The sequence below is a fragment of the Prionailurus bengalensis genome, chromosome D1, assembly GCF_016509475.1.
Source record: "Prionailurus bengalensis isolate Pbe53 chromosome D1, Fcat_Pben_1.1_paternal_pri, whole genome shotgun sequence".
Classification (NCBI taxonomy): domain Eukaryota; kingdom Metazoa; phylum Chordata; class Mammalia; order Carnivora; family Felidae; genus Prionailurus; species Prionailurus bengalensis.
The window spans coordinates 6,114,374-6,139,687 of NC_057346.1; the positions used below are offsets into that span (position 1 = coordinate 6,114,374).

Genomic DNA, 25,314 nt, shown 5'->3' on the forward strand with positions numbered 1-25,314 from the left:
TTTTAGTGAGTACCTATATTACAGTATATCTATCGGAAATGTACAATTTAAATATGACCTACAAATATGAAGCAATTAGAGAACCAGATGAAATACTGAGTGTAAGGGTATTTCCCACGTAGCCGAAGTCACAGAAGTCAAGACCTACAGACTGCTCAAATGTTAAGCCAACCCTAAGGATAAAAGTAAGAGTCTCCTCTCATTTTATGAAGCCAGTATTACTTTGATTCCTAAATCAGACAGAGACCCAGTAAAAAAAGAGAACTACAGGCCAATATCCCTGATGAATATGGATGCAAAAATTCTCAATAAGATACTAGCAAATCAAATTCAACAGCATATAAAAAGAATTGTTCACCATGATCAAGTGGGATTCATTCCTGGGCTACAGGGCTGGTTCAACATTCGCAAATCAATCAATTGATACATCACATTAATAAAAGATAAGAACCATATGATCCTGTCAATCGATGCAGAAAAGGCCTTTGACAAAATTCAGCAACCTTTCATAATAAAAACCCTCGAGAAAGTCAGGATAGAAGGAACATACTTACACATCATGAAAGCCATTTATGAAAAGCCCACAGCTAACATCATCCTCAATGGGGAAAAACTGAGAGCTTTTTCCCTGAGATCAGGAACACGACAGGGATGTCCACTGTCACCGCTGTTGTTTAACATAGTGTTGGAAGTTGTAGCATCACCAATCAGACAACAAAAGGAAATCAAAGGCATCAAAATTGGCAAAGATGAAGTTAAGCTTTCACTTTTTGCAGATGACATGATATGATACATGGAAAATCCGACAGACTCCACCAAAAGTCTGCTAGAACTGATACATGAATTCAGCAAAGTTGCAGGATACAAAATCAATATACAGAAATCAGTTGCATTCTTATACACTAATAATGAAGCAACAGAAAGACAAATAAAGAAACATCCCATTCACAATTGCGCCAAGAAGCATAAAATACCTAGGAATAAATCTAACCAAAGATGTAAAAGATCTGTATGCTGAAAACTATAGAAAGCTTATGAAGGAAATTGAAGAAGATATAAAGAAATGGAAAAACATTCCGTGCTCATGGATTGGAAGAATAAATATTGTCAAAATGTCAATACTACCCAAAGCTATCTACACATTCAATGCAATCCCAATCAAAATTGCACCAGCATTCTTCTCAAAACTAGAACAAGCAATCCTAAAATTCATATGGAACCACAAAAGGCCCCGAATAGCCAAAGGAATTTTGAAGAAGAAGACCAAAGCAGGAGGCATCACAATCCCAGACTTTAGCCTCTACTACAAATCTGTAATCATCAAGACAGCATGGTATTGGCGCAAAAACAGACACATAGACCAATGGAATAGAATAGAAACCCCATAACTAGACCCACAAAAGTATGGCCAACTCATCTTTGACAAAGCAGGAAATAATATCCAATGGAAAAAAGAGTCTTTTTAACAAATGGTGCTGGAAGAACTGGACAGCAACATGCAGAAGGTTGAAACTAGACCACTTTCTCACACCATTCACAAAAATAAACTCAAAATGGATAAAGGACCTGAATGTGAGACAGGAAACCATCAAATCCCTAGAGGAAAAAGCAGGAAGAGACCTCTCTGACCTCAGCCGCAGCAATTTCTTACTTGACAAATCCCCAAAGGCAAGGGAATTCAAAGCAAAAATGAACGACTGGGACCTCATGAAGATAAAAAGCTTCTGCACAGCAAAGGAAACAACCAACAAAACTAAAAGGCAACCAACGGAATGGGAAAAGATATTTGCAAATGACATATCGGACAAAGGGCTAGTATCCAAAATCTATAAAGAGCTCACCAAACTCCACACCCGAAAAACAAATAACCCAGTGAAGAAATGGGCAGAAAACATGAATAGACACTTCTCTAAAGAAGACATCCGGATGGCCAACAGGCACATGAAAAGATGCTCAACGTCACTCCTCATCAGGGAAATACAAATCAAAACCACACTCAGATATCACCTCACGCCAGTCAGAGTGGCTAAAATGAACAAATCAGGAGACTATAGATGCTGGAGAGGATGTGGAGAAATGGGAACCCTCTTGCACTGTTGGTGGGAATGCAAATTGGTGCAGCCACTCTGGAAAACAGTGTGGAGGTTCCTCAGAAAATTAAAAATAGACCTACCCTATGACCCAGCAATAGCACTGCTAGGAATTTACCTAAGGGATACAGGAGTCCTGATGCATAGGGGCACTTGTACCCCAATGTTTATAGCAGCACTCTCAACAATAGCCAAATTATGGAAAGAGCCTAAATGTCCATCAACTGATGAATGGATAAAAAAAATTGTGGTTTATATACACAATGGAGTACTATGTGGCAATGAGAAAGAATGAAATATGGCCCTTTGTAGCAACGTGGATGGAACTGGAGAGTGTGATGCTAAATGTAATAAGCCATACAGAGAAAGACAGATACCATATGGTTTCACTCTTATGTGGATCCTGAGAAACTTAACAGAAACCCATGGGAGAGGGGAAGGAAAAAAAAAAAGAGGTTAGAATGGGAGAGAGCCAAAGCATAAGAGACTCTTAAAAACTGAGAACAAACTGAGGGTTGATGGGGGGTGGGAGGGAGGGGAGGGTGGGTGATGGTTATTGAGGAGGGCACCTTTTGGGATGAGCACTGGGTGTTGTATAGAAACCAATTTAACAATAAACTTCATATATTGAAAAAAAAAAAAAAAAAAAGTAAGAGTCTCCTAGTGCCAGCAGCTGGGGACTAGAAACAGTTACCTTCCAGAGTAGGTGGAGCAAAGCCTGGACAATTATATATGTAGACAGCATAAGACATTCTCTAATCCCTGTCCTGTTTATCCAGTCAGTACAACCAGATTTCTCCTTTGGTTTCCTGGGAACAAAACCCTGCCTTGAACCAGAGCCCATCTGACTGGGGCTCCCATCACTCAGTCCAGGTTTTGCCAGCTTCCTCCCACTGAAAGCTGCACATGGTGCTTTATAATCCACAGCTTCAGATGGGATTAAGAAAAATGATTTGCCATACTCATGACCCCAAACCACAACGTTTATACCTACAACTGCCACCAGTGATTTCTATTATTTCCTAAAACCTCTTCCTTGAGGGTCCTATTCATTTGGTGGTATTTTAAAACATATTTTTTTTTTTAGATAATTTTTTTTTTTTAACGTTTATTTATTTTGGGGACAGAGAGAGACAGAGCATGAATGGGGGAAGGGCAGAGAGAGAGGGAGACACAGAATCGGAAACAGGCTCCAGGCTCTGAGCCATCAGCCCAGAGCCTGGACGCGGGGCTCGAACTCACGGACCGTGAGATCGTGACCTGGCTGAAGTCGGACGCTTAACCGACTGCGCCACCCAGGCGCCCCTTAAAACATATTTTAATGATCATTCTAAGCTACTCATTATTCTTTGGACACTTTTTTCCCCACTTATGGCTATTTCCAATACAACCAACTCTATAGCTAAGTCAATTTTTCCTAGGTTTGATCCCACTCAACCTGGGTTTCCTGTTCTACTGACTCAACTCTGTATATAAGTACAAGAGGTGCAAGAATAGTAACACCAGTGAGTGCTATGCCTAATTACTACAGGTACAACCACTAACCTACCTATAGTTCCCTTTTTTTTCTTTTGAGAGAAAGCATGGGTGCGCACATGCAGGCAGGGGATGGGCAGGGTGGGAGGGAGGAGGGAGGATGGAAGAGAGGGAGGGAGGGAGGGAGGGAGAGAGAGAGGGAGGGAGAGAGGGAGGGAGGGAGGGAGGGAGGGAGAGAATCTTAAGCAGGCTCCACACTCAGCACAGAGGCCAACGTGGGGCTTAATCTCATGACCCTGGGATTATGATCTAAGCAGAAGTCAAGATTTGTAGTATGCTCAGCCAACTAAGCCACCCAGGCACCCTTTTAAAACTCTAACATTATCTTTAAAACCAGTCAACTGTCCAAAGTGGATTATTTGTCTGCAAAACAGTCCATTAATTCATGCTTTCCTCTACAGGATCTTCTGTATATCTTTTTCACTTCATATGAGGGCTACCTCCAGACAGGAATGCCATATTTACAATTATGATTATGCTTTACAATTAAGTGATTTCCTTTGAAAGCAATTATGGCAGCAGGAACACAATCTACCAAAATACCTCCTGTGGCATATCCATTTCAAAGGATTATTAACTCATTTAATATTTTAATGTGCAAAAAAGCAACAGATTTTGAGCTAATATAGCTACTGAGTTCTTCCATTTATTAAATGAAACCATGAAATGAAATAAATGCAACCCATAAAACAAAACTACTGATTTGTTAAATGGGCAAATCTTATCTCTTCCACAAAATTTAAGAAACAGATTATAACTCACATCTCATTAATAACTGATTTCTTAAAAATACGGCTCAACTTCTTTGAATCTTCTAAAATTTAACATTTAACAGCTTAATAAACAAATGACAGAATACCCAGCAGAGGAAGACTTTGTGTCCTGCACATGCTCTTTCTTCACAGAATCACCTCTCAAGCTTTCGTCCCATGATTTTTCTCTTGTGTCTTCACAAATGTGCCCATCGCTGACACTGCCACGGGTGTCCACTGACCGTTGATTTGAATGTTTCCTGTCTCCTTCTCTCCTACCAGATTGGCTCCATGATGATGAACTTTCTTCACTGTTTTCTGTGGGTTTTCGAAAAACACGATGCACAGAATCCTGAGTGACCGGTACTGAAGATGAACTAGATGGGTCAAAATTTCTGCCCCTGCTATGAAATGACAGTTCTTCATCATCAGAGGGTCTTAAAAATTTAGGTTTCAAATTTCCAAGAGAAGAAAACTCTTGATTTTGGCTCGGATTGGATTGTCTTCTATACGTTTCTGAAGACCCAGACCTATTATCTTTTTCATCACCACTAGACTTTTCTTTATTGACACTGTTTGTAATACTTGTTGAACTATATCTATCCCTTGAACTTTTATTATCTTTTACCAAGTCTGATTTTCTACTTTCTTGACTACTTTGTGCTTTATCTGAACATGTTGGTCTCCTCCACCGTTCTCGTTTACACTCTTCTTTTGTGGATGCAGTTTTTTCAGCTTCTTCTAATTTCGACTGAAATATTTCCATTGACTACAAAGGAGAGAAAGTAAACAAGATATCTGAAATTAAGAAAGGTTCAATGACTCGTACCCCCATTTGCCATTGTGCTGTGATACACCATCATATGGCACAATGCAGAAAAACCCAATAAAGGAGAGAAGAAAGAACCCATACAATCATTCTACCCGATAAGGGCTTAAGTGTGCCCTCTCCCAACTCATATGTTGAAGCCCTAACCTCTGGTACCTCAGAACATGACAGCATCTAGAGACAGACGCTTGAAGTTCAGTTGGGCCCTAATTCAACCTGATGGATGTTCTTATAAGAAGAAATATGGAAATACAAAGAGATATAGTAGATAAGTACACAAAGAGAAAATACCATGTGAGGACATAGAGAAGGCAGCCATTTATAAGCCAAAAAGAGATGCTCCAGAAGAAACCAAACATTGTAACACCTTAATCTTGGACTTCAATTTTCCTGAACTGTGAGAAAATAAATTTCTGTTGTTTAAACCACCTGGTCTGTGGCACTTTGTTATGGCAGCCCTAGCAAACTAATATATCATCCTAAGATAAATGCTTAAAAATATATGATTAATCAACAAAAAATTACCAAACAATGAAAAAAATATAAGAACTCAAATGTGGGGCCACTTAGACCAACTGCCCAGCACTAAAACAAAATATAATACAGAAAACAGCGAAGATATCATTTATGAAAAATTAATTCCTACTGTCACTGAGATTCAAGAGGTCACAACATTACTAAAACAAAACAGATTTTCATGAAAAAACAACAGTCCAAGAACAAGACAAACTTGTAAATGAAAACTATGTGTCCAAAAATATGCATATATATATAGTGAACAAAAGAAAAGAAAACATCCAAATTAGTGAACTCCACACTAGTCTGGGAATTCTGTCTACTTAAGAAAAGATGGTAAATAAATGTAAGTTATAAGGAAAAAAGACAAGGATAATTAACTCTAGAGAATCTAATATGCATATATGGGTACTTCCAGAAGGAAAGAGCAAAAATACAGCAAAGTAATAACAATATAACAATAATATCAGTAATAAGAATAATATAAGAAAATTTCCCGAGCGAATTTCCACATATGAAGGGCTTATCCAGGAGTGCCTGGGTGGCTCAGTCAGTTAAGCATCCGACTTTGGCTCAGGTCATGATCTCGCGGTCCATGAGTTCGAGCCCCACGTCAGGCTCTGTGCTGACAGCTCAGAGCCTGGAGCCTGTTTCAGATTCTGTGACTGCCTCTCTCTCTGCCCCTCCCCCGTTCATGATCTGTCTCTCTCTCTCTCTCTGTCTCAGAAATAAACGTTAAAAAAAATTTTTTTTTAAAATGGAAGGAAAACTTCCAAATTCATTCTATGAGGCCAACATTACCATGATACCAAATCCAGATAAAGGCAACACCAAATAAGAGAACTACAGGCCAATATCCCTGATGAACACAGATGCGAAAATTCCCAATACAATACTAGCAAACCAGCAATCCCTATCAAAACAACACCAGCATTCTTCACAGAGCTAGAACAAACAATCCCAAAATTTGCATGGAACCAGAAAGACCCCAAATAGCCAAAGCAGTCCTGAAAAAGAAAACCAAAGCTGGAGGCATCACAATCACGGACTTTGAGCTGTATTACAAAGCTGTAATCATCAAGACAGTATGGTACTGGCACAAGAACAGACACTCAGATCAATGGAACAGAATAGAGAACCCAGAAATGGACCCACAAGTGTATGGCCAACTACTCCTTGACAAAGCAGGGAAGAGTATCCAATGGAATAAAGACAGTCTCTTCAGCAAGTGGTACTGGGAAAACTGGACAGTGACATGCAGAAGAATGAACCTGGACCACTTTCTAACACCATACACAAAAATAAACTCAAAATGGATGAAAGACCTAAATGGAAGACAGGAAGCCATCAAAATCCTAGAGGAGAAAGCAGGAAAAAACCTCTTTGACCTCAGTCACAGCAACTTCTTACTCAACACGTCTCCAGAGGCAAGGGAATTAAAAGCAAAAATGAACTATTAGGACCTCATCAAAATAAAAACCTTCTGCACAGCAAAGGAACTAATCAGCAAAACAAAAGGAAACAAATAGAATGGGAGAAGATATTTGCCAACAACATATCAGATAAAGGGTTAGTATCCAAAATCTATAAAGAACTTATCAAACTCAACACCCAAAAAACAAACAATCCAGTGAAGAAATGGGCAAAAGACATGAATAGACACTTATCCAAAGAGACATCCAGATGGCCAACCGACACATGAAAAAATGCTCAACATCATTCATCATCAGGGAAATATAAATCAAAACTACAATGAGATACCACATCACCTTGTCAGAATGGCTAATGTTAACAACTCAGGCAACAACAGATGTTGGTGAGGATGTGGAAAAAAAGGATGTCTTTTGCACTGCTGGTGGGAATGCAAACTGGTGCAGCCACTCTGAAAAACAGTACAGAGGTTCCTCAAAAAATTAAAAATAGAACTACCCTACAACCCAGCAATTACACTACTAGGTATTTATTTATCCAAGGGATACAGGTGTGCTGTTTTGAAGGGGTACATGCATCCCAATGTTTATAGCAGCACTATCGACAACAGCCAAAGTATGGAAAGAGCCCAAATGTCCATCAACAGATGAATGGAGAAGAAGATATATACATATACAATGGAGTATTACTTGGCAATCAAAAAGAATGAAATCTTGTCATTTGCAACTATGTGGATGGAACTAGAGGATATTATGCCAAGCAAAATTAGTCAGTCAGAGAAAGACAAATATCATAAGACTTCACTCGTATGAGGAATTTTAGATACAAAACAGATGAACCTAAGGGAAGCAAAAATAATATAAAAACAGGGAGGGGGACAAAACATAGGTGACTCTTAAATATAGAGAACAAAGAGAGGGTTGCTGGAGGAGTTGTGGGAGGAGTGATGGGTTAAATGGGTAAGGGGCATTAAGGAATCTACTACTGAAATCATTGTTGCACTATATGCTACCAACTTGGAAGTAAATTAAAAAAAAAAAAATACCAGCAAACCACTTCCAATAGTACATTAACAAAATCATTCACCACGACCAAATGGGATTTATTCCTGGACTGCAAGGGTGGTTCAATGTTTGCAAATCAATCAATGTGATAATATCAGTAAGAGAGAGGAAAAGAACCGTATGATCATTCCAACAGATTCAAAAAAGCATCTGACAAAGTACAACATCCATTCATGATAAAAACCCTCAACAAAGTACATTTACAGGGAACATACCTCATCATAATAAAGGCCATCTATGAAAAAACCACAGCTAATATCCTCAATGGTAAAACTGAGAATTTTTCCTCTATGGTCAGGAACAAGACAGGAATGTCCACTCTCACCACTGTTATTTAACATAGTACCTGAAGTCCTAGCCTCAGGAATTAGACAACAAAAAGAAAAGGCATCCAAATTGGCAAGGAAAAAGTCAAACTTTTGCTACTTGCACATGACAAGAAACTATATATTGAAAACCCACCAAAAAATACTAGAAATGAAACACAAATTCAGCAAAGCTACAGGACACAAAATGAACATAAAGAAATCTGTTGCATTCTATACATCAATAATAAAGCAGCAGTAAGAGATAGTAAGTAATCAATCCCACTCACAACTATACCAAAAACAATAAGATACCTAGGAATAAACCTAACCAAAGATATGAAAGACCTGTACTATGAAAAGCACTGATGAAAGAAATGGAAAGATGACACAAAAAAATGGAGAGACATTCCATGCCCATGGATTGGAAGAACACTTTTAAAATGTCTATACCTCCAAGCGATCTACACATTTAATTCAATCCCTATCAAAACACCAACAGCATTTTTCACAGAGCTAGAACAAACAATTGTCAAATTTGTATGGAATCACAAAAGATCCAAAATAGGCAAAGCAATCCTGAAAAACAAAAGCAAAGCTGTAGGCAGGCATCATAATTCTGGACTTGAAGTTATATGACAAAGCTACAGTGATCAAACCAGTATGGTACTGGCACAAAAATAGACACACAGATCACTAGAACAGGATAGAAAACCCAGAAATGAACCCACAACTATATGGTCAATTAATCTTCAATCAAAGCAGAGAAAAATATCCAATGCAAAAAAGATAGTCTCTTCAACAAATGGTGTTGGGAAAACTGGTCAGCTATAAGCAAAAGGTTGATCCTGGACCACTTTCTTACACTATACACAAAAAGACAAACTCAAAATGGAATAAACCTACATGTGACACATGAAACCATAAAAATCCTAGAAGAGAAGACAGACAGGAACTTCTTTGACATTGGCCCATTAATTTCTTACTAGATATGTCTCCTGAGGCAAGGGAAATAAAAGCAAAAATGAACTATTGGGACTACATCAAAATAAAAAGCTTCTGCACAGCAAAGGAAACAATCAACAAAACTAAAAGGCAGCTTACAGAATGGGAGAAATTACTTGCAAATGACATATCAGCTAAAAGATTACTATCCAAAATATATAAAAAAAAAAAAAACTTCTAAAACTCAGGGCACCTGGGTGGTTTAGTTGGTTAAGCATCCAGCTTCAGCTCAGGTCGTGATCTTACAATGCATGAGTTCAAGCCTCACATTGGGCTCTCTGCTGTCAGCACAGAGCCCACTTCTGATCCTCTGTCCCCCCCACCCCCAGCCCTCTCTCTGCCCCTCCCCTGCTCATTCTCTCTCTCTTTCAAAATAAATAAACTTTAAATTAAAAAAAAAAAAACTCAACACCTAAAAAATGAATAATCCAATTAAAAAATGGGCAGAAGACCTGAACAGACATCTTTCCAAAGAAGACATCCAGATGGCCAACAGGCACACGAAAAGATGCTCAACATCACTGATCATCAGGGAAAAGCAAATCAAAGCTACAATGAGATATTACATTATTATCTATCAGAATGGTGAAAATCAACAACACAAGAAACAACAGGTATTGGTGAGAAGACAGAGGAAGGGAAACTCTCTTGCACTGTTAGTAGGAATACAAATTGGTGCAGCCACTGTGGAAAACAAAGGTTCCTTAAAAAGTTAAAAATAGGGGCACCTGGGTGGCGCAGTCGGTTAAGCGTCCGACTTCAGCCAGGTCACTATCTCGCGGTCCGTGAGTTTGAGCCCTGCGTCAGGCTCTGGGCTGATGGCTCAGAGCCTGGAGCCTGTTTCTGATTCTGTGTCTCCCTCTCTCTCTGCCCCTCCCCCGTTCATGCTCTGTCTCTCTCTGTCCCAAAAATAAATAAACGTTGAAAAAAAAATTAAAAAAAAAAAAAAAGTTAAAAATAGAACTACCCTACGATCCAGCAATCACAGCACCAGGAATTTACCCAAAGAATACAAAAATACAGATTCAAAGGGATACATGCACCCTGATGTGTATTGCATCATTATCTATAATAGCCAAATTATGAAAACAGCCCAAGTATCCGTTGACTGATGAATGGAGGAAGAAGACGTGGTATACACACAATGGAGTATTACTCAGCCATAAAAAACAAAGAAATCTTGCAATTTGCAACAACATGGATGGAGCTAGAGAGTATTATGCTAAGCGAAATAAGTCAGTCAGAGAAAGATAAACACTATATGATTTCACTCATATGTGGAATTTAAGAAACAAAACCAACAAGCAACCGGGGCCAAAAAAAAAAAAAAAAAAGAGAGACAGAGAGAGAAAATGAGGCAGACCAAGAACCAGACTCTCAACTATACTGAACACACTGATGGGTACCAGAGGGGAGGTAGGTGGGGTGATGGGGAAACAGGTGATGGGGATTAAGGAGAGCACTTGCTGTGATGAGTAGAGAGTGATGTCTGGAAGGGCTAAATCACTACATTGTACACCTGAAACTAATATTACACAATATGTTAACAAACTGAAATTTAAAACTTAAAATTTTTTTTTCAAATTATTTTAACCAAGTCTGAAAGGTGAGATGGGGGATCGAAATATGGTAAAATTATTATCTTAGCCTAAGCAGAGATAATCCCTAATGTTTCATTTTTTTTAATTATTTAAAATTATAGATTTGACATGTTTCTTAAATCAAGTAACAATATGAACAGAACAGAAATGATGGCAGCCAAGGGGGTTGGGGCAGGAGGGAGGGCAGTTTCATAATGAAAACATTGCCTTAAAGGCAGCTTTTTACTTTCTTATTGATACATGAAATAATGGTGTATCTACCATTAGTGGCTTCTTAGAGTCAATAAAGTATGGTAATGATAAAAAAAAACACCAATTACCACAATTTATCCAATTCTCATTATATTACCTATTTTACATCATTTAAGTGAGTTTTAGGAGACAATACCTAGGGGTTCAAATCTACTGATTAACCATCTAATCTTGGTTAAGTTATTTAGCCTCTGTCTGCCTCAGTTTCCTCATTTGCAAAATAAGAATAATAGTACTGTTGTGGTATTAAATTAATTATACATGAAGCACTTCAACAGTGTTTGGCACATGAAAAGGACCCAAATTATTATTAATGCTCACAAGAATCCTACGAGGTTGCTATTTAATAGAGGTGTTTTTATAACGGGGAGAAAAGGAAGCTAAGGCCACACACCAAAAGAGGAAGAAAACGTATATTGAAATTAAGGACTATTTGACTACAAAGCCAATGTTTTTACTGTTCTAAAGCATTCAGAAATTATAACAAACTTCACAATTCAAATAATAAACTTATAATAACCCTATCAAAATTTAATAAAAATAACATACGAAGAAAACTGAAGGCCATTACATATGTAAGTGAAGATATAAGTTCAAAATAAGATATTAACAAATTTAATTTAGTAGCATATTAAAGGAAATGCCATGATCAAATAGGAGTCAAAGAATGCAAGAGCAGTCTAACATTAGGAAATGTATTAACACAATTCATCTCATTATCAACTGAAAGAAAAAAATCCTATCATCTCAAAGGACATCACAACAGCTATTTCATAAAAATTAAGATACCCATTTATAATTTTAAAAAAGGAAACAAAAGAACACCTCTACTATCTACTAAACTCTGAATGCAAGGATACTTTTTACAGATGATAATCTTCATCTTAAATGCAAGAAGCTAGCATTTACATGGAAAAACAAGAGAACTAGCTTCCAGGGCTTCTATCAAAGTTCTGAAATTCTATTTTGAGAAGACAAAAAAGATCAAACATCATTAATAGTGAGGGGATAAAGCAAAGAAATCATTTGTATATAACTATCTTTCCAGATGACACGAGTCTAATTTAAAAAATTAGATTTAATGACGCGAGTTTAGAATAATGGCCTTCTAGCACCAACAGCAAGCCTGAACCCACAAAGGAAAAAAGATTCAATATAAAATAGAAAAAAAGATTTTTAAACCTTAAGGACACATGCATAGTAATTACACAGAGAAATTTACTGAAGAATATAAATGAAAATTTGAATAAATGTCCAACATTTTAGGATGATTCAACATTATAAAGATATTAATCATCCCTGATTTAGTTAAATTTAGTTAAATTTAGTTAAATTCAAATCAAAATTCCAAAAAGATATGTAAGTTTATGATAAATTTTGGGAAAATGTTTCAGTTGAGCTTGAACTTGACAAAACAATTTCTATGCATTTTTTTAACAATTTTTTTACATTTAACAACAACCGAAAAATGTGTAAGAATGAAGAGCTAATTTTTTAATAACTAATAAAAAAAGACTGACCTTGCCACACAGTAGGTGTTCACTAATCATTTACTATCTGCATGAGTTACTGAAAACAACAATAATTATAAGAGTAGGATACTAATTCCAGGAAACAGCAGAAAAATCAACAGAATAGATTTGACAGTAAAATAGACTCATTTTATAAAAGACAAACTAATATATAATAAACGTGTCATTTCAAAGTACTGGGAAAACTTATTCAATATATTATAAATGACTATCTGAAGACATAAAGTTAGAAACCTACTTTACAACATACACAAATATATTCCAAAAAGATGAAAGATACCCATAAAAAATACTGAGCAAATACTCAAAGTAAATACAGACATACATTTTTATGATTTTTTGGGTAACAAAAGCCTTTCAGTGAATTATAGCAAGAATATTAAGTGATGAAAGAAAAACCTGATGGATTTTGTTAGGTAAAAATGTTCAAAACCTACCCATAGCAAATATAAACAAAGTAAAAACTAAACATGAAACTGAGAGAAAAATTTACAACAGATTAAAAGATCTTAAAGCAATCAATATCCCAAAGGGAAAATGGGTAAATGTCATCAACAATCGATTCACTTAAAAATAAAAGTGGTCAACACGCCGGGGGGCTGAGTCACTTGAGCATCTAGCTCTTAATTTCAGCCCAGGTCATGAGCTCACAGTCATGAGTTTGAGCCCCACATCACACTCTGCAATGTGGGATCCCCTCTCCCTCTCACTCTGTCCCTTCGCTAGTTCTATGCGTACTCTCATGCACCCTCTCTCAAAATAAATAAACATTAAAAAAAAAATACAAATGACCAAAGAAATATGAAAAAACATTCCAGTGCATTAGTAAGCAAAAATAAAAGCAAAAAAAAAAAAAAAAAAATCTGCTTAGCACAGTAGCACACTATGAAGACTAACAAAATCATGTGATAAGAGTCATTGTAATGAAAATATAATTTGTTTGATCCTTTTTGTAGAGATATTTGTTAATATACAACTCACTTTAAGTATCCCTATCCTTCAAATAACAATTTTGTTTTTAGTAATTCATCTTAAGAAAGTAACCTGGTGAGTTTACAAAATGCATTAAACAAAGATGATGACTACAATATTATTTAACAGGGGAAAATAAAATAAAAATGTCACTCCATCATTAAGTAAATAAATACATGGCAAATCCATACAAATATATATTAAAATATTAAGGTCATTAAAATGTGTATTTACTGACATCCAACTATGCCTCTATTAGTACATTAAAAAACCCAGAATGTATTCCATGAGCCTGCTCTTAAAAAACTATTTTAAAAGTATATAAAAAACAGGAAAGAAATCTATAAAAATGAATACATTGAAATTTAACAAGCAATGTTTTTTTAATATGAAATTTATTGTCAAATTGGTTTCCATACAACACCCAGTGCTCATCCCAACAGGTGCCCTCCTCAATACCCATCACCCACCCTCCCCTCCTCCCACCCCCCATCAACCCTCAGTTCTCAGTTTTTAAGAGTCTCTTATGGTTTGGCTCCCTCCCTCTCTAACCTTTTTTTTTTTTCTTCCCCTCCCCCATGGGTTTCTGTTAAGTTTCTCAGGATCCACATAAGAGTGAAAACATATAGTATCTGTCTTTCTCTGTATGACTTATTTCACTTAGCATCACACTCTCCAGTTCCATCCTCGCTGCTACAAAAGGCCATATTTCATTCTTTCTCATTGCCACATGGTATTCCATTGTGTATATAAACCACAATTTCTTTATCCATTCATCAGTTGATGGACATTTAGGCTCTTGCCATAATTTGGCTATTATGAGAGTGCTGCTATGAACATTGGCGTACAAGTGCCCCTATGCATCAGGACTCCTGTATCCCTTGGGTAAATTCCTAGCAGTACTACTGCTGGGTCATAGGGGAGATATATTTTTAATTTTTTGAGGAACCTCCACACTGTTTCTCAGAGCGGCTGCACCAGTTTGCATTCCCACCAACAGTGTAAGAAGGTTCCCATTTCTCCACACCCTCACCAGCATCTATAATCTGATTTGTTCATTTTAGCCACTCTGACTGCCATGAGGTGATATCTGAGTGTGGTTTAGATTTGTATTTCCCTGATGAGGAGCGACGTTGAGCATCTTTTCATGGGCCTGTTGACCATCTGGATGTCTTCTTTAAAGAAGTGTCTATTCATGTCTTCTACCCATTTCTTCACTGGATTATTTGTTTTTCAGGCGTGGAGTTTGGTGAGTTCTTTATAGATTTTGCATACTAGCCCTTTGTCCAATATGTCATTTGCAAGTATCTTTTCCCATTCCATAGGTTGCCTTTTAGTGTTGTTGCTTGTTTCCTTTGCAGTGCAGAAGCTTTTTATCTTCATGAGGTCCTGATAGTTCATTTTTGCCTTTAATTCCCTTGCTTTTGGAGATGTGTCTTGTAAGAAATTGCTGCGGGTGAGGTCAAAGAGGCTTTTTCCTGCTTTCTCCTCTAGGATTTTGATGGTTTCCTATCTCACATTCAGGTCCTTCATCCATATTGAGTTTATTTTGGTGAATGGTCTGAGAAAGTGGTCTAGTTTCATTCTTCTACATGTTGCTGCCCAGTTCTCCCAGCACCATTTGTTAAAGAGACTGTCTTTTTTCCATTGGATATTCTTTCCTGCTTTGTCAAAGATCAGTTGGCCATACTTGTGTGGGTCCAATTCTAGGGTCTGTATTCTATTCCACTGGTCTATGTGTCTGTTTTTGTGCCAATACCATGCTGTCTTCATGATTACAGCTTTGTAGTAGAGGCTAAAGTCTGGGATTGTGATGCCTCCCACTTTGGTCTTCTTCAATGTTACTTTGGCTATTTGGGGTCTTTTGTGGCTCCATACAAATTTTAGGATTGCTTGTTCTAGCTTCGAGGAGAATGCTGGTGAAATTTTGATTGGGATTGCATTGAATGTGTAGATTTCTTTGAGTAGTGTTGACATTTTAACAATATTATTCTTCCAATCCATGAGCACAGAATGTTTTTCCATTTCTTTGGATCTTCTTCAATTTCCTTCATAAGCTTCCTATAGTTTTCAGCATACAGATCTTTTATGTCTTTGGTTAGGTTTATTCCTAGCTATTTTGTGCTTCTTGGTGCAATTGTGAATGGGATCAGTTTCTTTATTTGTCTTTCTGTTGCTTCATTATTAGTGTATAAGAATGCAACTGATTTCTGTAGATTGATTTTGTATCCTGCGACTTTGCTGAATTCATGTGTCAGTTCTAGCAGACTTTTGGTGGAGTCTATCGGTTTTCCAGGTATATCATGTCATCTGCAAAAAGTGAAAGCTTAACTTCATCTTTGCCAATTTTGATGCCTTTGATTTCCTTTTGTTGTCTGATTGCTGATGCTAGAAATTCCAACACCATTTAAACAACAGCGGTGAGGTGGACATCCCCGTCGTGTTCCTGATCTCAGGGAGAAAGCTCTCAGTTTTTCCCCATTGAGGATGATATTAGCTGTGAGCTTTTCATAAATGGCTTTTATGATGTTTAAGTATGTTCCTTCTAATCTGACTTTTGTGAGGGTTTTTTATTAAGAAACGATGCTGAATTTTGTCAAATGCTTTTTCTGCATTGATTGACAGGATCATATGGTTCTTTTCTTTTCTTTTATTAATGTGATGTATCAATTGATTGATTTGCGAATGTTGAACCAGCCCTGCAGGCCAGGAATGAATCCCACTTGATCATGGTGAACAATTCTTTTTATATGCTGTTGAATTCGATTTGCTAGTATTTTATTGAGAATTTTTGCACCCATATTCATCAGGGATATTGGCCTGTGATTCTCTTGTTTTGCTGGGTCTCTGTCTGGTTTGGGAATCAAAGTAATGCTGGCTTCATAGAATGAGTCTGGAAGTTTTCCTTCCTTTCTATTTTTGGAACAGCTTAAGAAGGATAGATATTATCTCTGCTTTCTCTCTGGTAGAATTCCCCAGGGATGCCATCTGGTCCTGGAATCTTATTTGTTGGGAGATTTTTGATAAATGGTTCAATTTCTTCACTGGTTATGGCTCTGTTCAAGCTTTCTATTTCTTCCTGTTTGAGTTTTGGAAGTGTGTGGGTGCTTAGGAATTTGCCCATTTCTTCCAGGTTGTCCAGTTTGTTGGCATATAATTTTTCATAGTATTCCCTGATAATTGCTTGTATTTCTGAGGGGTTGGTTGTAATAATTCCATTTTCATTCATGATTTTATCTATGTGGGTCATCTCCCTTTTCTTTTTGAGAAGCCTGGCTAGAGGTTTATCAATTTCGTTTATTTTTTTCAAAAAACCAACTCTTGGTTTCATTGACCTGCCCTACAGTTCTTTGAGATTCTATATTGTTTATTTCTGCTCTGATCTTTATTTCTCTTCTTCTGCTGGGTTTGGGGTGTCTTTGCTGTTCTGCTTCTATTTCCTTTAGGTGTGCTGTTAGAGTTTGTATTTGGGATTTTTCTTATTTCTTAAGATAGGCCTGGATTGCAATGTATTTTCCTCTCAGGACTACCTTTGCTGTATCCCAAAGCGTTTGGATGGTTGTATTTTCATTTTCAGTTGTTTCCACATACTTTTAAATTTCTTCTCTAATTGCCTGGTTGACCCATTCATTCTTTAGTAGGGTGTTCTTTAACCTCCATGCTTTTGGAGGTTTTCCAGACTTTTTCCTGTGTTGATTTCAAGTTTCATAGCACTGTGGTCTGAAAGTGTGCATGGGATGATCTCAATTCTTTTATACTTATGAAGGGCTGTTTTGTGACCCAGTATGTGATCTATCTTGGAGAAGGTTCCATATGCACTCGAGAAGAAAGTATATTCTGTTGCTTTGGGATGCAGAGTTGTAAATGCATCTGTCAAGTCCATCTGATCCAGTGTATCATTCAGGGCTCTTGTTTCTTTATTGATCCTGTGTCTAGATGATCTATCCATTGCTGTCCGTGGAGTACAAAAGTCCCCTGCAATTACCACATTCTTATCAATAAGGTTGCTTACATTTGTGATGAATTGTTTTATATGTTTGGGGGTTCCCGTATTCGGCACATAGACATTTATAATTGTTAGCTTTTCCTGATGGATAGACCTCGTAATTATTATATAATGCCCTTCTTCATCTCTTGTTACAACCTTTCATTTAAAGTCTAGTTTGTCTGATATAAGTATGGCTACTCCAGCTTTCTTTTGAGTTCCAGTAGCATGATAGATAGTTCTCCATCCCCTCACTTTCAATCTGAAGGTGTCCTCAGGTCTAAAATGAGTCTCTTGTAGACAGCAAATAGATGGATCTTGTTTTTTTTCATACATTCTGATGCCCTATATCTTTTGGTTGGCGCATTTAGTCCATTTACATTCAGTGTTATTATATGGGTTTAGTCATTGTGATGTCTGTAGGTTTCATGTTTGTAGTGATGTTTCTGGTACTTTGTGGTCCTTGCAACATTTCACTTACAGAATCCCCCTTAGGATCTCTTGTAGGGCTGGTTTAGTGGTGATGAATTCCATCAGTTTTTGTTTGTTTGGGAAAACCTTTATCTCTCCTTCTATTCTGAATGACAGACTTGCTGGGTAAAGGATTCTCGGCTCCATATTTTTTCTGTTCATCACAGTGAAGATTTCCTGCCATTCCTTTCTGGCCTGCCGAGTTTCAGTAGATAGGTCTGCTACTACCCTTATGTGTCTACCTTTGTAAGTTAGGGCCGGTTTATCCCTAGTGCTTTCAGAATTCTCTCTTTATCCTTGTATTTTGCCAGTTTCACTATGATATGTTGTGCAGAGGATTGATTGAAGTTACGTCTGAACAGAGTTCTCTGTGCCTCTTGGATTTCAATGCCTTTTTCCTTCCCCAGATCAGGGAAGTTCTCAGCTTTGATTTCTTCAAGTACACCTTCAGCCCCTTTCTCTCTCTCTTCCTCCTCTGGCATCCCTATTATACGGATATTATTGTGCTTCATTGCATCACTTAGTTCTCAAATTCTCCCCTCATACTCCTGGATTTTTTTATCTTTTTCTCAGCTTCCTCTTTTTCCATAATTTTATCTTCTAATTCACCTATTGTCTCCTCTGCCTCTTCAATCCATGCTATGGCCATCTCCTTTTTATTTTGCTCCTCATTTATACCATTTTTTAGCTCCTCATAACTATTTCTTAGTCCCTTGATCTCTGTAGCAATTCTCTGCTGTCCTCTATGCTTTTTTCAAGCCCAGCGATTAATTCTATGACTATTATTCTAAATTCTTGTGCCATTATATTGCTTAAATCAGTTTTCATCAATTTGTTAGCTGTCGCTACTTCCTGGAGTTTCTTTTGAGAAGATTTCTTCCATTTTATCATTTTGGGTAGTTCCTGCGGTGGCTCCAAACTGTAGGGCACTTCCCCTGTGCTTTCTTGAGTAACTTGTGCTGGTGGGTGGGGCCGCAGTCAGACCCGATGTCTGACTCCAGCCCACCGCTGGGGCCACAGACTGGTGTGTACCTTATCTTCCCCTTTCCGAGAGGCAGGACTCACTGTGGAGTGGAGTGGCCCCTGTCTGGACTGCTTGCACACTACCAGGCTTATAGTGCTGCTTGGATGGGACCTGGCCAAGGGCGTATTAGCTGTGATGGATCCGCAAGGTGCATAGGCGGGAGGGGCGGGCTTAGCTCGCTTTGCCATCGGTGGTCCACTGTGGGAGGGGCCCTGCAGCACTGGGAGGCAGGCAGGCAGACCCGTCGGAGGGACGGATCCACAGAAGCACAGCCTTGGGTGTTTGCGCAGTGCAAGCAAGTTCGGTGACGGGAACTGGTTCCCTTTGGGATTTCTGCTGGGGGATGGACAAGGGAGATGGCGCTTCCGAGTGCCTTTGTTCTCCGCAGAGCTGAGCTCTGTCTTCCAGGGCTCAACAGCTCTCCTTTTGGTTGTCCTCCAGCCCTCCCGCTCTCTGAGCAGAGCTGTTGACTTATAACATTCCAGATGTTAAGTCCAGCTGGCTGTCAGAACACACTCCGTCCAGCCCCTCTGCTTTTGCAAGTCAGAATTCGGGGGCTCTGCCTTGCAGGGCAGGCTGCCCCTCCACCATCCCGGCTCCCTCCCACCAGTCCGTGGAGCGCGCACTGCCTCTCCGCCCTTCCTACCCTCTTCCGTGGGCCTCTCGTCTACACTTGGCTCCGGAGAGTCCGTTCTGCTAGTCTTCTGGCGGTTTTCTGGGTTATTTAGGCAGGTGTAGGTGGAATCTATGTGATCAGCAGGACACGCGGTGAGCCCAGCGTCCTCCTACGCTGCCATCTTCCTCTATCCTCACAAGCATTCTTTTTTTTTTAAAAAAGGATGATTTGGGGGTACCCAGGTGGCTCAGCTGGTTGAGCCTTGGACTCTGGCTCAGGTTTTGATCTCCAGTTTGTCAGGGCAGAGCCTGCTTCGGAAGATCTGTCCCCTTCTCTCTTTGCCTCTCCCCCATTGGCACTATCTCAAAAATAAACAAACATTAAAAAAAAAAAAAAAAAAATCTCCCAGCCACTGCCTGGCTCAGTGGGTTAAGCGGCTGACTTTGGCTCAGATGGTGATCTGAAAGGTGAGTTCAAGCCCCACACTGGGATTGCTGCTGTCAGCATGGAGCCTGCTTCAGATGCTCGGATCCTCTGTCCCCTTCTCAGCTCCCTCCCCGCTCATGTTTCCCTCAAAAATAAATAAAACATTTTTTAAAAATCTCCAGAATAAATATGATTTTTCTCTCACTTTTTTTTTACTTGCCCATAAATTTGAAATCTTACTACTTTCTACATCTGCTTTTGCTAGAAATTAAAAAAGAAAAGGGCATTACTAACAACTGAAATAGAAAGATTATCCACACTTGGTAAATGGGGGAGCTGGTTCTAAAGAATCATGTGTGCACACACTCTCTCTCTTTAAAAAGAAAGCAGGGGCGCCTGGGTAGCTCAGTCAGTTAAGCGGCCGACTTCGGCTCAGGTCATGATCTGCTGGTTTGTTAGTGTGAGCCCCGCGTTGGGCTCTGTGCTGACAGCTCAGGGCCTGGAGCCTGCTTCAGATTCTGTGTCTCCCTCTCTCTGACCCTCCCCTGTTCATGCTCTGTCTCTCCCTGTCTCAAAAAAAAATGTTAAAATAAATAAATACATAAATAATAAAAAATAAATAAAAAGAAAGCAAAAAAACAAAAAACAAGAACAAAAAAAAACTTGTATTTCAAAACTCTGGAAAATAAAATCTCTGGAATAAAGAAAAACTCTGAAATATACCAAAATTTCAACAGTGCTTATCTCAAGAGGCATATTGGGGGATTTCCTGCATTATTTAAATTTTCTCACAATGAGAAAATGTTATTTTTAGATTAAACACACACACTTAAGTTTTATGTTCATCATATCAACAAAAATATGCTACAGAAGTTTACACAATTAAAAAAAGGCAGAAAATGGCTTCAGCAGTAGACAGAGTTGAGATTTCATACCCATTTAATTCAGAAGAGCTTCATGGCACAAAACACTGACAAAGTTACAGACATTATTTCTCATATAACTTTGAATATAATACATGTCTCCTTAATGCCAGTACTTACCCCATATCTTTCAGCCACAATGTCTTCAAAACGTCTGTTCTGTTTCTCAGCTTGTTCCTTCATTCTCTGGTAAGACTTCCTCAGCCAGCTCAATCCACCATCTTCTACCACTGAAACTAAATTCCAGTACTAAATGTCAGTTATACTTTTCATGTAGTTATAACAGAATTAATATTGCTTCTCTAACAATTTCTTAAAGTATAAGTTATTCTTCCTTGAACATAAAAGAACCATAAGTGCACTTAAAATTCAATATATTATTTACGTACCTATATATGCAAGGTACGTATTTTAGGGACTGAGGAAGGCAAAAATTAAACTATCCTCAAAAAAAGTGCAATCTAAAAGTATAAAGATAAAAGGATATAAACAATAACAATAAAGATAATATGTAGTAAAAATTATACAAAGATAAAGAATTATACAACAATGAGAGATGGATTATTTCTAAATGGAAGGTCACGTAAAATTTAAAGATCAGGCTTAAAACAAGGAGCTGGATGTCCACAAACAAAGATAAAAGCAGGGAGGGCATGCCCAGAAATAAAGGATGAAAGTACACACACAGAAGAGGAAAAAGTTACCTCAGAAACAAAACAAAGAACAAATGAGGAAATTACAGAAGAGAATACTGAAAGGCAAACCAAAACAAATTATTCCATTATAGTCATGACTGCCAGCTATGAAAATCTGAATGCCTTCAACAAACTTTATTAAGCTGCTTGTATTTCCTTCTACACACATCACACTTTTACGCGCATAAAGAAATCTAATCAATTACTTAAATCAAAATTCTGTTCCTGATTTTCCTTGTCCAAAAATAGGATGGCTTTAGATCATCCCAGTTCTACAATCAACAAAAACACACACAAAACCCAAAAGACATGTGTAAAAATCATAATAGTGGAAAAGTCTGCAGTAATCCCAGCTTAGAAAACAACCCAAATGTCCACCATTAGTAACATGGGTAAACAGCATCAATTGTGACATATTCCTAAAATACACAGCAATGCAAATCAATGACTACAACACTGCATAACATGGGTGATTCTGAAAATGGGAACACAGGAAGCAGGAAACCAAAGGGAACAACGGTACTTACTATGGGATTCCAGGGAAAATGGACTTTGGTGCTAGAAACCAAAGCAGTGGCTATTCTGACAGGAGCAGAGTGACCAGAAGCGCCACAAGGCAGCTTGTGGGATGCTAATGATGTTCTGTTTCTCAAAAGGTGTGCTGATTACACGGGTATTTTCACTTTGGAGTAATGATCAGACTGTACACTTAACGATTTGTGTACTTTTCTGTATGTGTTAGACTTTACTAAAAAGTTTAAAGGGAAAAAAAAAGATTTTTCAATCCTCTAACTGCAGTCTCACTCAAATCTCAAGAATCTATCTTTGTTAAGCAATCTCTTCTAAGAAAAGAAGTCTCTCTTTACAGATCTAAAATACTTCGTACTTCGAAACCTAGATGTCCAGTTAACTCAATGATTCACTTTTCTTTCAAGTTTATTTTGCTCTTACTCCTTTTTTATTTTATACAATGTATGAGTTCAAAATTAACAATGCAATTACTCAAGGAAGTTAGTCTAAATCCTCAATTTACACGAGGATAAGAGAAACCCATTATCAATAATACCTATATTAACATCCCAGTTACACAAGTTTATTTCAAAGAATTATCTACGAAACTGAAAAAATGCTGACGGGCAGAGTGAAGACAAGATTTCCTTAACAATCACCAGTATATTAACACAGTTCAGAGAAAAAAAGCTCAGACAAAAAGGAAGACTTTTATTCCTCTGTGTTGACATTTACCAAGAAACTCAAACAAGAAAAAAAACTTTTCAGGGCGCCTGGGTGGCTCAGTCAGTTAGGTATCCGGCTTTGGCTCTGGTCATGATCTCGCAGTTTGTGAGTTCAAGCCCCGCGTCCGGCTCTGTGCTGACAGCTCAGACCATGGAGCCTGCTTCGGATTCTATGTCTCCCGGTCTCTCGGCCCCTCCCATGCTCATGCTCTGTCTCTCTCTCTCTCTCAATAACGTTAATAAACGTTAAAAAAATCTTTTTCTCTAAAAAGAATAAACCTTTCAATGAATTCAGGTATGAGTAAGACTCACAATTTTAGAAATATTTATACAATAATATCATCTTTAGGGGCGCCTGGGTGGCGTCCAACTTCAGCTCAGGTCATGATCTCACGGTTTGTGAGATTGAGCCCCACATCAGGCTCTGTGCTGACAGCTCGGAGCCTAGAGCCTGCTTCAGATCCTGTGTCTCCCTTTCTTTCTGCCCCTCCCCTATTCACACTCTGTCTCTCTCTCTCTCTCTCCTTCAAAAATATATAAACATTAAAAAAAGTATTCAATAATATTACATCTTTAGTTGATTGTATGTTCTATTTCAATAGTCTTATTAATCTTATAATTAGAGATGACAATAATGAAATATTTTTAACAGTAAAAATCACCAAATATTTTAAAAACAAATAAAAAATACCAATTTGCAGCACCATCTATCATGAAATTCATTCTAACAAATATTTAGTGAATATTTACTATAAATATGAAAATGTGTTAAACACAGTAGGAAGTAAAAAATAAATAAAACATAGTCGCTAACCTTTATGCAGAGATAAAGATATATCAAATAATTATAATAAACTCACAGTATACAACATATATACACCTATATCTGAGGTCAAAATGTAAGAGACTAAAAGTATATGCTTCCATCATAATTAAAGGTTATTTGGTATACACAAAACACAACCAAATGAATCCAAGCTCCATTCCCCACATTTCTCATAAGACAAATATAAAATAGCAACAAACAAAATATCAGGAGACCAAGATATTAACCTCACTGTTCCTATAAACTAGTTGTAAGATCTTAACCAAGTCACTGACTGAATCGTTGCTTCTTCATCTGTATTACAGGGCAGTTTTGATTTAAACTGCCTATGAAATTTCTTCCAACTCAGAAGATTCTAAAAATCAAAAAACAGAGGGGAAAACATCCTGGAAAGAACAAAAATACATGAGAACAGTTTGTAAGCAAGAATGTCTACTAACTCCATGGTAACACATCCAGTCCTGTAGTGAAGAATCCAGAGCAACTCAACGTGGGCCAGCAATCAGAAGACCTGGTCCCAGGACCACCCCTCTGACTAGAGGAACGACCCGGCCACTCTGAGCCTTACTCTCCTGCGCTGTAACACTCAGGACAATAACACCTACTCTGCTACCTTCACACGGTTGTTACGAAAATGAGCCCATGTGTAAATGTGCTGCAGGTACTTTAAAACTGTACAAATACTCCCACTGCTAAAATATGGTTAAAAATAATTTTGTATGAACGCTGAAAACAGTTTACTTACTTGTCCACTTAATTTTTTCTAAGGGGAAAAGATCAAGACTAATGAACTGATTTTTGAAAACATGGCACCTCAATCACTACCAAACCAAACCATCGAAAACTTCATTTTCCCAAAACATTTCATCATAAGGACAAGTATTTGCCACTGTCATCATTATTTTACTGTATCCCAGATATTTTGCTGGAAGATCTCCTCCCTGGATCCTCACAGCACCCACCTAAGACCAGCCACCATGTTCCCGGGGTGATGGCACCAACAAGGCAAGTGATAAACTTCCTGTGCGTGTCCAAGGAATAGGACACGCAGGTGCTGAGCAGTCCTAGCTGGTTGGCCCCGCACTGAGAGGTACACCTGTTCTAGTGCACCTGGCGCCACACCGCGCTCCCATGAAGGTGCCCTGGGCACCTGGCCCGAGACCTGCCGCAGTGGGTGGGGCTGGGCGCTTCTCTAGACTCACAAATATGGTGGTATGGGAAGCTCCCT

At 38.2% G+C, this 25,314-nt stretch overlaps 1 protein-coding gene across 1 annotated transcript in view; it reads right to left on the reverse strand.

The window, feature by feature from the left end:
• CWF19L2 (CWF19 like cell cycle control factor 2) overlaps positions 1-25,314 on the reverse strand; it is a 149,966-nt gene that overhangs the window by 94,799 nt on the left and 29,853 nt on the right. The window contains exons 7-8 of the mRNA XM_043579225.1: positions 21,451-21,566; positions 4,486-5,147 (exon numbers count right to left, since the gene is read on the reverse strand). Of these exons, the coding sequence (XP_043435160.1) occupies positions 4,486-5,147; positions 21,451-21,566 (778 nt within the window). The remainder of the gene's footprint in view (positions 1-4,485; positions 5,148-21,450; positions 21,567-25,314) is intronic.